Genomic DNA, 13,216 nt, shown 5'->3' with positions numbered 1-13,216 from the left:
GGATCAGGGCCCTGCTTGTCGCGCCCCGCCGGAGGGCCACCCTGCGCGCGACCTCGCCGGGCCTTCTCTGCTGCCCTTCGCCGCGCCAAGTTCCCTGCCGCCAGGGACGCGAGCTTCTCTGCCTCCCCCGGCGTTCGTTCATGCTTTAGCGCCGCCGCCATCGTTGGAGATGGGCTCCCGCCGCCCAGGTCCGCGTCTCGTCCTCGTCCTCGCCCAATCCCCGTCGCCGATGCACCTGGACATTGCATCGTTGCTCGTGGCATGCCAAGACCGCCCCGTGGAGTTCGCGAGTTACCACTACGAAGGCCTCTGGGTTCGCCAAGTACCCAACCGACAAGACCCCACGGACGTCTACCTCCAGATGGATTTCGTCAAGTTCGACGACCGCGTCGAGTACCTCTACCGCCGTCTACGGAAACAACAAGTACCCCGACGTCGCGTGTACCACTACCGTCGACATGAACATCTACGAAAACGTGTACAACTACCGTCGCCACGTGAACAACTACTTCCGACGACGTCCCGTGAACGCCTACTTCCTCTACACCGCTTCGAATGCGAACCGTCTCGTTTGAACGCTTCGAAGGTATAACCCGAAACGACCGCCGTGGACCGAATGCATGTTGTCTGAGATGTACCATATGTTTGCATCGTGCCCGTTTGTTTCGTGCACGTTCCTCCTCGTTTGCCATGCCGTCGACCTGTGGGACACCCGGAATCCGGGATCACCCCACCATCCATGCACGCATCCGCACGCCTCCTTTTGCACCGGTATCTCCGTGAGCTACCGGAACCGATATGTTGCCGTGGCATCATTTTCGGATATGTTGCCGTGGCACCATTTTTGTTTCGCCGCCGTGGCACCCTCTTTGTTCCGCCATGGTGACCAAGTGCTTCATAACATGCTCATGTCAACATTTTCATAAAATTGCATAAAACTTGTATATGTCATCCGCATCATGATAACAACATTTAAAATGTTTAAACTTGTTGTTGCATTAAATTGCTAAATGCATATGGGGATTTACCGGATTTGTTGTTTTTATATCCGGCCCCATTTAAATTGTTTAGATGGTATAGTTTATATTATGCTTCACCTCTTGCCATGTTTAACAACAGTTAATATTGTTGGGTAGCTTAAACGAGAGATAACTAAATAATTGATGTGGTGTTCCGTCAACATGCACCTCGTTGCATATTGAGCTCCACTTAACTTGTAGTATTGTTTGTTGCACTTTGCCATGCCATGCCTCATTAAACCGGACATGCATCATACTTGTTTGTGCATCATGACTTGTTTATACTTGTGTGTTTACTATGTTGTTTGTTTCTTTCCGGGTTGCTTCTCTCGTTAGCTTCGGTTTCGTTCCGGAGTTGTGAGGATTTGTTCGTCTACGACCGTTTGTCTTCTTCTTGGATTCGTTCTTCTTCCTTGCGGGATTTCAGGCAAGATGATCATACCCTCGAAATCACTACTATCTTTGCTATGCTAGTTTGCTCGCTCTTTTGCTTTGCTAATGCTATGATTCCTACCATTTGCTTGTCAGCCTCCCAAATTGCCATGTCAAACCTCTAACCCACCATGTCCTAGCAAACCGTTGATTGGCTATGTTACCGCTTTGCTCAGCCCCTCTTATAGCGTTGTTAGTTGCAGGTGAAGATTGAAGTTTGTTTCTTGTTGGAACATGGAGATGTTGTTCCCTGTTGGAACATGTTTACTTGTTGGGATATCACAATATATCTTATTTAATTAATGCATCTATATACTTGGTAAAGGGTGGAAGGCTCGGCCTTATGCCTGGTGTTTTGTTCCACTCTTGCCGCCCTAGTTTCCGTCATATCGGTGTTATGTTCCCGAATTTTGCGTCCCTTACGCGGTTGGGCTATATTGGGAACCCCTTGACAGTTCGCCTTAAGTAAAGCTCTTCCAGCAATGCCCAACCTTGGTTTTACCATTTGCCACCTAGCATTTTCTTTCCCTTGGGTTCTGCAGACTCAAGGGTCATCATTATTTTACCCCCCCGGGCCAGTGCTCCTCTGAGTGTTGGTCCAACCTGTCAGCTGCCGGTGGCCACCAGGGGCAACTCTGGGTTGGCCTACCCGTACCTTGGACAATCTGAGTGTGCCCTGAGAAAGAGATATGTGCAGCTCCTATCGGGATTTGTCGGCACATTCGGGCGGTGTTGCTGGTTTAGTTTTACCCTGTCGAAATGTCTTGTTGTACCGGGATACCGAGTCTGATCGGAACGTCTCGGGTGGAGGTCTATTCCTTCGTTGACCGTGAGAGCTTGTGATGGGCTAAGTTGGGACACCCCTGCAGGGATTTGAACTTTCGAAAGCCGTGCCCGCGGTTATGGGCAGATGGGAATTTGTTAACGTCCGGTTGTAGAAAACCCGAAGTTGACCTTAATTAAAATACATCAACCGTGTGTGTAACCGTGATGGTCTCTTTCCGGCGGAGTCCGGGAAGTGAACACGGTGTTGGAGTTATGCTTGACGTAGGTTGCTATAGGATCACTTCTTGATCATACTTTTATCGACCGTGCTTTGCCCTCTCTTCTCGCTCTCTTTTGCGATTGTAGCCACCATATATGCTAGTCGCTTGCTGCAGCTCCACCTCATTACTCCATCCTTCCTATAAGCTTAAATAGTCTTGATCTCGCGGGTGCGAGATTGCTGAGTTCCCGTGGCTCACCAGATACTTCCAAAACCAGTTTGCAGGTGCCTATGTTACCGAGCAGGTGACGCAACCAAGCTCAGGAGGAGCTCGATGAAGATCTTGTCCTTTGTGTTGTTTCCGTTCTAGTTGATCAGTAGTGGAGCCCAGTTGGGGTCGATCGGGGACCTTTGTCGCATTTGGGGTTCTTCTTTTATTTTGGTTCCGTAGTCGGACCTTGATTGTATCTGGATAATGTAATGCTTTATTCATGTAATTGTGTGAAGTGGCGATTGTAAGCCAACTATGTATCTCTTTCCCTTATGTATTACATGGGTTGTGTGAAGATTACCTCACTTGCGACATTGCTTTCAATGCGGTTATGCCTCTAAGTCGTGCTTCGACACGTGGGAGATATAGCCGCATCGAGGGCGTTACAAACACCCTAACAAAACCATCTGCTCTCGGGGCTTTGTGTGAAGGTAGGCCATTTATTGCATTCCAAAATTTCTCTTCATTCAGTGGACAGTCAGGGCCTGTTTGGTTCTAAGACTAGTATTCCCACACTTTGTCACATTTTTTTGCCAAGCTTGCCTAAGATTAGTTCATCAAAATGAGAGCCACAAGTTGGCAAGCATAAAGGAATCTTGCCACACTTTTTGTGTGTATGCCATGTGGGGCTCAAGTGTGGCTTGCCTAAGGTGTGGCTTGAACCAAACACTCAACTAAGTTGGTCAAACTTGCCTAACCTTAGTTGTGGCAATCTTTGGCTAAGTTAGTCACCAACCAAACATCCCTTTAATCTCATGCAAAGCCATGGTTGCACAAAGACCCACAGATTTTAAACTCATCACTCTTTGATTTGTCTACAGTGTTCCGAGAATTCCATTGAAGTGGTTGAAGAACACAATTTCATTGTCGCTGGTGAATTATGATCATTAATCCGACATGTGCTGGTTGTGTGCAATGATGTAGTAACAAAGTTGTTTAAACTTCCACCAACTCAAGTTCTTTTATGGTGATATTTTTTGTTTTGGCACCTCAAGCCTTGATCACTTCAACTTCATTTTGGTCGCATCTAATTATTTTCCGTTCTTGTTCAAAATGGTGTGATTATGGAGGAAATCCTCTTCATGCTCTCCATCAGTGTCGCCCTTATGCTTCATGTTAGAGTATTGGTAGGGGTGGTGCTAGTGATGTACGTTGTTTCGGCCTTTGTGATGATAGTGAAATTGACCAATGACTTGAACAAGCAGTTGCAACACAAGTGTCTAATGATCGAGCTCACGATGCTGGAAATTGCGCACATTCTCACGTTTTGGCTCTCCAAATTAGTGATGTACAGTACAACATATGGATCCCTGGTAGATCACTCACCTTTGAGTCGGTATTATCAGATCTTCTGCACCACTCGCCAGTTTTGAGTTTTGACAAGAGCAGATAATTAGCTACGGCCAGTTTTGTTGTCAGTGCATTTGCAGTCGAACAACAACGACTCACTATAGAATTGCGGCGCGATTGCCCCCGCATTGCAGCGGGATTTTTAAGTGCAAATTTTTTGTTAATAAAATCATGAATCATGACGAAAGATGCAAATCTGATGAGGAAATAGTTTCTTGATGAGGTCGAGTAACTATTTGTTCTATGAAGGGACTTTGTTGTTGGTGTTTGCGTTAGTTTATTGGACTTGATGTCCTCTACTACTTACTAAGCCTTTTGTCCCAAACAAGTTGGGATAGGTTAGATATGAAACCCTTTCACGAGGACTTCCCAGAAAGTGACCTATCCTAGTACTACCCTCGGCCAAATGGGTTTCATACCCAAATGACTGGCTAGTTTTTACGTTGGCTCGCCAAGCCTATCACAACCCTTAGATATGAAACCCTTTCACGAGGACTTCCCAGGAGGTCACCCATCCTAGTACTACTTTCGCTCAAATGGGTTCCATACCCATGGGACTGACTAGTTTTTACGTTGGTTTGCCAAGCCTATCACAATCCTCCTCTTTTACCCGGGCTTGGGACCGACGAAGTTACTTGATGTCCTCTATCTAGTTAAAATTATATCATTTACTATTTTTTTCATGAGTTGTTTCTTTTTCCTGAAACAAGGCCTAAGCTTTCTCTCACTTCGGAGGTAGTAGTTTATTTTTTCAAAAATTGAGGAGGATAAGAGATTTTCTTTTGAATTGAAGATAGTTACTAGGAAGATTAATAATTGGGTCGTGTCACCGTTCATCATTCTTGGCATCAAGGCAGGTGTTCCTTTGATGTTATTTTCACGGGGGTGGTCCTTTGATGTTTATCTTCAATCACTATGAAATTCATTGTCGTATATCTCGTCGTGTCATCTGGTTGCATTCAAGACGTCTTGATTTTTTTAACACATCACTCATACATGCATAGAGACATTTATCTCTATGAACAAATCGTCATAGATGCCTTTTTTCTGAAACGAAGGCTCAAGAAGAACCCGATTTTAAATTAACGAAGCCATTAACTGGCCAGGAATTATAACGATCCATACAATGGAAAATAAATATGCCTTTATAGTCCATGACAATGTCTTCTTTCACTAAACGCATATCATCAAAAGGCCCGAAATAATTTTAGAAAAGGACAAACATCAATGCCAAGTCTAGAAACCTAACCATGTGAGCGATGCTTAGTTCGCAAAACGTCCTGGTTGCTAGCTGTTTTCCTTCATCTTATATTCCCCCAATTTTGGCAAATTTCCGTGGACAGACGACCACGTTCCGTACTTGTGGACAGCAAAGTTTCCAGTTTGGCGACACACCTCGAGAGCCGACGTGGCCGTGCTAGGCAGCTAGCGCTTAACATTGGATGGCCACCGTGAGCAGCTATCTACACTCTCTCACCATTGTGCCCGTCAGAACCGCTGCCACGGCTGGCTCGGCACCACAAAAGAGCACGCGCTTCTTCCCCGCCCAAATCGAAACAAGGAGCCGGCACACAACCGCCCCGGCTCGCCTCGGAGGGCTCACCGAATCCCGAACCCCACGGCGCGAGTTCGCCGGAAGACGAGGTGAGGCTCCGAACCCCCGCCGATTCTTGCGGTGTCGTCTTCTCGCAGCCGTTCCTCGCCTGGGTTCTGCCCTGGCTTCGCGGGTTCGTAGTGGTTGTTTCTAGGACCATCTGAGAGCGGGGATTTGTGTGCGCGCGTGTAGAATTAGGTCCATAGTATCATAGCAGCTTCTCGGTCTGTTTATGTGGGTTTGATTTGGTTGGCTAGCTTTGGTCAACAGTCGTTTCCCCAAATTTTCCGCTGCCCTGAGATTATTATTGGCTTCTGTAACATGTGAGATAGCATGGGGGAAATTCTCTTGTGATTGGGGACTGCATATCTAACCTAGGTTAGAAACTTGGGGTTTGTGTGTTTACCAGTTTGGGTTGATTAGAATTGCTTTCTCCCTATATCTAAAAAAATACAGCAGAGGATATGACCTTCGGAACTCTGGTTCCCAGTTGAAATTTACTACCTCTGTACCAAAATATAAGACGTTTTTGTAGGCTAAAGTAAGTAGGGCTGTTACTTGTGTTGCTTAGGTAGGAATTGAAGTATAACTGATGCAGCTTCCTGCCTTCCGCAGGCATCATCGCTTATAGCTCTTTCAGCATGGAGCTCTGCACAGCTTCTGTATCTATTTCACCGCATCGCCCCAGTATATCAACGTCTAGCCGTCCAGTGCCATATACTCGATATGCCGGTTCAAGATCCTGTATTTCCAAAAGGACAAAGCGATCTTCACTCTATGTCATCAATGCTGCATCAACTAATGCCCTGCTCTCTTCTCGGACCCTACCCACGCAAACTAATGGTGCAGCTGCGAAAGGCATGCCCAGCAAAAAGCCCAACAGTGCACTGGAGCAACTTGATATCGAGCGTGGTGTCTGCATGCCTTTCCGAAAGTACTCCCCGGAAATGGTATTGTGCACTACGAGCATTTGTGTTTACAAGGTTGGTTTGCTGAAATTTGGTTTTAACTATGCCCATTTCCATAATTGATAGGTCAGGAGTAAAGTCTTGGGATCAAGTGGCTCTGTACTATCCCTCGCTAGTCGGGGGGTGGAGATCATTTGGAAACTAGGCTTTTATTGGTCATCTCTGGTGTATGACTACTTGGTTGGACGGGATGAAGAAATCGTTCCGTTCCGTGCCCGCCAGCTCCGCAATCTTTTATGTGATCTCGGGCCATCATTCATAAAAGCAGGACAGGTTATATTCTTTTCACTTTCTGATAAATCTCATCGAAAAAAAGATTTCACTTGTGCTATCTGTTGTGTCTTACAATTCCAACATTGTTTAGTTACATTATTTTTTCAGGTTCTAGCTAACAGGCCTGATATTATTCGTGAGGATTATATGAGCGAACTGTGTATCCTACAAGATGACGTTCCTCCATTTGCTAACCAGGTACATGGTTGCAATAGAATATTTTTACAAATTGTTCTGGACAGTGGACACGTATTGGGTTAAGGCCGATGAAATCAGGATGATTAACTAAGCGTTGCTTATTGCTGTATACCTGGTAGGTGGCCTTTTCCATAATTGAGGAGGAACTTGGCCAGCCTCTAGAACAACTATTCAGCAAAATTTCATCAGAGACAATAGCAGCTGCAAGTCTGGGCCAAGTCTACCGTGCCACACTAAGAGAAACCGGCGAGGATGTTGCTATCAAGGTTCGTGTTCCTTTCACTTTCTTTTCTTACTTGAGATACTCTGACGTTTGTGACTTGATGCACCATTTAGTGGGGTTCTTTGACTATAAACATAGTCTACCTCCTTCTCCCTGATAAAATTTGTATCCTTTATAGCTGCATCATTCATGAACTAAATGCTAACATATGCTCCAGTAGAATGTCCAGATGTTGATAGTGAAGTATATGTGGATTGCCCAACCTTCTCTGTCAGGTTGGATTTTTGGTTCCACTGGTTGGTGCATGAAACTTAATATCATATCAGACCCCAAAGGTCTTGGGTTCAAGTCTGGGATCTTGGGATTTAAATATTAAAATATGCCCTGCCCTATTTGTGTCCATGTTTAGGCCTTATTGAGCTGCACGTGAGAGGGGGTGTTGAGGTGTATGTGGATTGCCCTAGTAGTTGCTGCATGAAACTTAATAACTACCACGATTGTCTTTTACTTTTTGCTAAATTTTTAAATCATATTTTTGACTTGTAAACGGAATGAGTTTATTTATGCTTATCTCTTTGATTTCAATCATACCACAGGTTCAGAGGCCAGGGATTGAGCCAATAATATTCCGAGATCTGTTCCTTTTCCGCACGCTGGCTTCCTTTTTGAATGGGATTAGCCTTCAAAAACTAGGCTGCAATGCAGAGCTTATTGTTGATGAATTCGGTGAAAAACTTTTGGAAGAACTTGATTACACTCTTGTAAGTATTTTCTTTGTGCCTTCTTCCCGTCGATGTTAAGTTACAGAGTAATGAATCACTAGGTTCATGCCTGCACGTTTCAGCTGGGGTTTTAAGTTGATATCTTCAGATATTTTAAAATTAAGTAACCATGTATGTATGTGAACACTTGTGCCTTCAATAGTTAAAGATGTTCTGTTTCCTAAATGGCTCAAAGGTACATGAACCTCTTCTAACACTTCGAAATCAAAAGTAACTTCTCATCAGTAGTGATGTATTTCCGCAAAAATAAAATGAGTAGTGATGTATTGTGTATGACTATTACAGAAGCATATGTTTTGTTTAATTTGGAGAATAGTTATGGGATGCCTTTTTTTGAGTTGTTAAAAGATGATCAGAATTTTTAGTGCCTTAATATTTATAGATTTGTTGAGTCATACAAATGGTGCGTGCATATTTGAAGAAAATATTGGCACATGAATAGATGTCGGTAGCACACAGAATGGTTAATCTACTAATACTCTTTTTATTGACATCATAATCATGATCTTTCACTGTTTTCACTAACAAAGCGACAAATTATAATTTTGGATGTACCCAATGAATGGAAAATATGACAAATGCTTCAGATGGCACATTTAGCACTAAACCCACTCTGATGTGGCGAACTTGTAAGTATAAATGGATCTGGTTGCTTGTTGTTTTCTGGAGGAGACGACAGTAGCTTGTATGTTCTGATCAATGCGGCCTTTCAGTGCAATAACCAACCAATTGTTCAGCAATTTTTTTAAGTTCACTGTTTGTACCGTACCCACAATGCACGAGCGCAGCAAATAGGAAATCTTAATTAATTTAATGACCGGAGGCTTAACGAGTGCAGTATCACAACCTTCTTATTTCCTTGCATGGAGGTATTGCAACCTTTTATCTATGTGTCATTAAGATACTATAGGTCTTTTCATTCCAGCAACACAGATTTTATGTTTCATGTTTATTTGGTGATGAATGTCTGAATGGGAGTTGACGGCCTTCCTTTTCTGCGCAATCAGGAAGCTAGAAACATCGAGGACTTCATAGTAAATTTTAAGAATGATCCAACTGTGAAGATCCCTCTAGTATATAATAAGTTTTCAGGTTCTCGTGTTTTGGTGATGGAATGGATAGATGGAATCAGATGCACTGATCCGCAGGTTTGTAGAATTCATCATATTAACTTTTACTTATTTCTAATGTGGATTAGTTCATTTAAAATTTGTAGCATCATTGAGTTTTCAATTTATTCCCTCAGGCTATAAAAGAAGCTGGGATTGATGTAGAAGGCTTTCTCACAGTTGGAGTGAGTGCAGCACTGCGCCAGTTGCTTGAATTTGGCCTTTTCCATGGAGATCCACATCCTGGAAATGTTTTTGCGATGCGAGATGGCCGTATTGCTTACGTCGACTTTGGCAATGTTGCCGTCCTTAGCCAGGTCTGATTTTTTTTGGTTGTTTGGTAGTAGCAGAATTTGTCTTTGCAGTTGCAATTGATTGGATTCTTATTGTTGCTTGTCTGTGAATATATAATTAATAATATATCATGCATGCCCTACTACCAATGATTCTTTAGTGTGAAAAACTTTTCACTTAGGTGGTCAAAATGTACGTCGGCTACTTATAGTTCTGCAATCTGCTAACACCACAAAAAATGATGCCCTTATTGTGAATGCATTCTTGTGATTTACTGCATTGGCAGATCAAGAAATTGCTTACATATGTTTTATTGCCGTTATTTCTCGTATATGCAGCAAAACAAAGAAATCCTGATTGATGCTGTAGTTCATGCTGTAAATGAAGACTATGCAGAAATGGCAAATGACTTCACAAGGCTTGGTTTTCTTGCTAGTGGAACAGATGTTTCCCCAATTATCCCAGCTCTGGAAGCTATTTGGCAAAACTCAGCTGGAAAAGGCTTGGCAGACTTCAATTTCAGGAGTGTGACTGGTAATCCCTATTTTCTAAATTTTTCATTCTCCTCATAAATGTATATATATTTGCTTGATATCTTGTCAGTTTACATGTTTGTTGGGGGTGGGTGTTCTTGATCGTTAATCCATGATACTTTTTGAATGCATCCCTTGCGGTTGCTCACACATGTTGAAACTTTCTTTATTGTTTTGCTTCCCCTAATGATGAATTCTTAGTGTAACACTGCTCCATGTATTCAGATATACTTTTTACTAATGAATGAAATTGAAAATTACAGGGAAGTTTAATCAGCTCGTGTACAATTACCCTATCCGCATCCCAGAAAGATTTTCTTTGGTCATTCGCTCTTTGTTGACGCAAGAAGGAATTTGCTTTACTCTCAAGCCTGAATTTAAGTTCCTTGAGGTATGACATTTGCTACCTTTTCAGTTCTTATGAGAACAATACTGTACATTTGTTTGGTTACTTATGCTCTTCACTGTATGTTTCTTAATATTTAGGTTGCATATCCGTATATAGCAAACCGTCTTTTGACAGATCCAAATCCTGCTCTCCGTGAACGGCTGATACAGGTATGTTTTAATTTCTAAGAACCCTCTTAACATGACGCTCATTGGTTGTTTCTGCCATATAATACATCACTATGTGAGCTGTAAATGTGCAATGAAGCATCGGTACACGGGTACAGAGAAAAACAGCAAGCTTTTATTTTTTCGAATACGCAGGCATTAGTAGAAGAAAGCCACTGTTGTTGTTTATAACATTTCTGAGATATTATCACCATTTCCACACCAGGTGTTATTCAAAGATGGATTGTTCCAGTGGAAACGACTAGAAAACCTTATAGTTCTTGCCAAGGAAAATGTGTCAAAGATGAGTACCAATCCTGCACTGAAGAGCAATAGCCTGTGAGTATTGAACCCACTGTTTCTGTCATGCTGTATCTGTCTAGCTGTTCCTGCAAGTATTCTGATCTTTCGTACTGCAGGCAAACTGTGTCGAGTCAAAAACTGGAGAAGAAACTGGATCTCACTGACACAATAAAAGATGGAGCACGGCTGTTCCTTATCGATTCTGGGATCAGGAGACAACTTGTAATGGCTTTCACTGAGGACTCCAGGTTGCACGTAGACGAGGTACTATTCTACATAAACTGGTCAATCTTGATTCAAGAGATCAAATGCACTTATCACTACGGCCACGAACCATATATAAGATTTAAATTTCTCGACGATGGATCACCGCAACCCTGTTTCTCTCTTTTGCAGCTTGTTGATGTATACAAACTGGTGGAAGATCAGATAGATATACCTTCAGTTGCTCTTGAGGTTCTCCAAGGTAAGTCAATCAAACTCTGTTTTTCATGCTCTTGTCGTTCGTGGAAACATTTCTCCCTGCTTAGTGATTCACATTTCTCCCGTACTCTCCTGTGCAGATTTGCCATCGGTCGCACGCGATTTCATGCTTTCGTGGAGTGATTCTGTTCTGTCAGATCGCCAAAACTAACCCAGCCAAAACGCTGGACAGCAAGCGGAGACCTGCTAGTTAGGAACAGCAAGCAACTTACCTCGAGTTAATCTGCAAATAGAGATATAGATAGATAGACAAGATTCTTCCCCTATTCTTTGGTGGGGCACTCCTGTATAGCAAGATTTGCTCGTGCTCGACCTGCACATGCCACTTGTATAGTGGAACACGGACTTGTATATAACTGGAGTTTGTAATAGTAATTCTGGAACAAAAACAGCATATAGATATAGTAGTAGTTTTGTTTTTGTATAGTAAGTAGTACGTACTGTAGTATATATGCAAAGGGGTATGCTGATTTGTATACGATTTCCTGGTGTGCGCATGGGTATCTTCTTGGCTTGAACTCGTAGGGCCCGTGTCCGGCTCGAACCATGACCTTCTAATCTGTGAAATTGGTAGAGATGCCGGCCAATCTCGAACCTGTACCAATTTAGACCAGTTTGGTGCACCGGGAAATCCTCACTAGGATTACTCTCTGCTTGCCCCTACATGTCATACTAGAAGGGTTGGACACGCAGCGTTGTTGGTGTAGTTAGGATTCATAAAGATAAAAATTGGTGGCGCGTGGAAAATATGAAGTTTATGTGTGTGTGTGTGTGTGTGTGTGTGTGTGTATTGTGGTTGATTTTGTGTTATCTACTAATAAACACATACTATATGGAAAAGTTACTTATGTTTTTTTTTTGCGAAAGTACTTATGTTGGTTGTTGTATATACTATATTGATACTCCCTTTGTTCCTAAATATAAGTCTTTTTAAAGATTCCAATAAAGGACTACATACGGAGCAAAGTGAGTGAATTCACGCTTTAAAATATCTTTATATACATCCGTATGTAGTTTGTATTGAATATCTAAAAAGAATTATATTTAGAAACAAAGGGAGTACTACAATGTCACATGTTAACGCTTCTTTTTTAGATAGTCAGACGGTGCAAGGACTGATATGTAACTTTATTTTAGGTAGTGAGAGGATGCAAGGGACTAATGTGTAACGTCTTTCAGGTAGTGAAAGAGTGCATGAGACCGACGTGTTGCTTCTTTTTTAGGTAATGAGAGGGTGCAAGGGGCCGATGTGTAACTTTTTTTAGATAGTGAGAGAGTGCACAAGATAGATGTGTTGTTAGGTTCATAGTAATAGTGTCCGCTATTGCGTCCATAATAGCACTACTGCCCGCTATTGCTCCAATTGAATGTCATTCCTTTTTGTTTATAATCAAGAAATATAATCCCGTCGTTCAAGTGTTCATCTAAGGAGATGCATGGCAACCTACGCATGTAAAGATTTGGGGTAGGAGGAAAACTGAACCACATAGAAAGCCAATCACATCGCTCTTTTCTCAACTCAAAACATGCTATTAATTGGGGAGATTAAAGTCGCAGTGGTTAGCTGCTGCATCCAACCCATCTGTCGTGGTATTCTCACGGGGGGCTTGCGAGTCGACAGATGCCACAAGGGCTTAGTGTGTGGGTAAGACTGCTGCTGATAGGACCGGGAGCGGGTATGCGAGTAGCACACGGTGGTTTACCCAGCTTCGGAGCTCTCCGTAGAGATAATACTCCTACTGTTGCATGTCTGAGTGTATCTGATATATATGGTACAGAGCTGCTCCTAGAGCTGTATCTGAGGTCAGTGCCTTGGCCATAGGCATCTGGCCTCGTATATATGC

General features: G+C 42.9%; 1 protein-coding gene across 2 annotated transcripts; it reads left to right on the top strand.

The window, feature by feature from the left end:
- Positions 1-5,458: 5,458 nt before the first annotated feature.
- Positions 5,459-11,851, top strand: LOC123086550 (protein ACTIVITY OF BC1 COMPLEX KINASE 1, chloroplastic). Of its 2 annotated transcripts, none has more exons than XM_044508308.1 (15): positions 5,459-5,701; positions 6,267-6,601; positions 6,686-6,892; positions 7,001-7,090; positions 7,210-7,356; positions 7,910-8,074; positions 9,103-9,243; positions 9,342-9,521; positions 9,837-10,032; positions 10,295-10,422; positions 10,518-10,589; positions 10,813-10,925; positions 11,006-11,153; positions 11,286-11,355; positions 11,453-11,851. In XM_044508308.1, exons 1-15 carry the CDS (start codon positions 5,500-5,502, stop codon positions 11,521-11,523), a joined length of 2,265 nt encoding a protein of 754 aa, XP_044364243.1. In that variant the 5' UTR covers positions 5,459-5,499; the 3' UTR covers positions 11,524-11,851. The 2 variants fall into 2 exon arrangements, with proteins under 2 accessions (XP_044364243.1, XP_044364244.1); XM_044508309.1 differs by having other exon boundaries at positions 5,515-5,701; positions 6,283-6,601.
- Positions 11,852-13,216: the final 1,365 nt, after the last annotated feature.

The sequence above is a fragment of the Triticum aestivum genome, chromosome 4A (assembly GCF_018294505.1).
Source record: "Triticum aestivum cultivar Chinese Spring chromosome 4A, IWGSC CS RefSeq v2.1, whole genome shotgun sequence".
Classification (NCBI taxonomy): domain Eukaryota; kingdom Viridiplantae; phylum Streptophyta; class Magnoliopsida; order Poales; family Poaceae; genus Triticum; species Triticum aestivum.
This window is presented reverse-complemented; position numbering and strand designations above follow the sequence as displayed.

Bases quoted from the DNA above. Each gene is read 5' to 3' on its own strand.
- LOC123086550 (XM_044508308.1), top strand. From the start codon at position 5,500: ATGGCCACCGTGAGCAGCTATCTACACTCTCTCACCATTGTGCCCGTC. The intron at 7,357-7,909 runs GTTCGTGTTCCT...ATCATACCACAG, and splicing joins GCGAGGATGTTGCTATCAAG to GTTCAGAGGCCAGGGATTGA. The intron at 10,033-10,294 runs GTAATCCCTATT...TGAAAATTACAG, and splicing joins CAATTTCAGGAGTGTGACTG to GGAAGTTTAATCAGCTCGTG.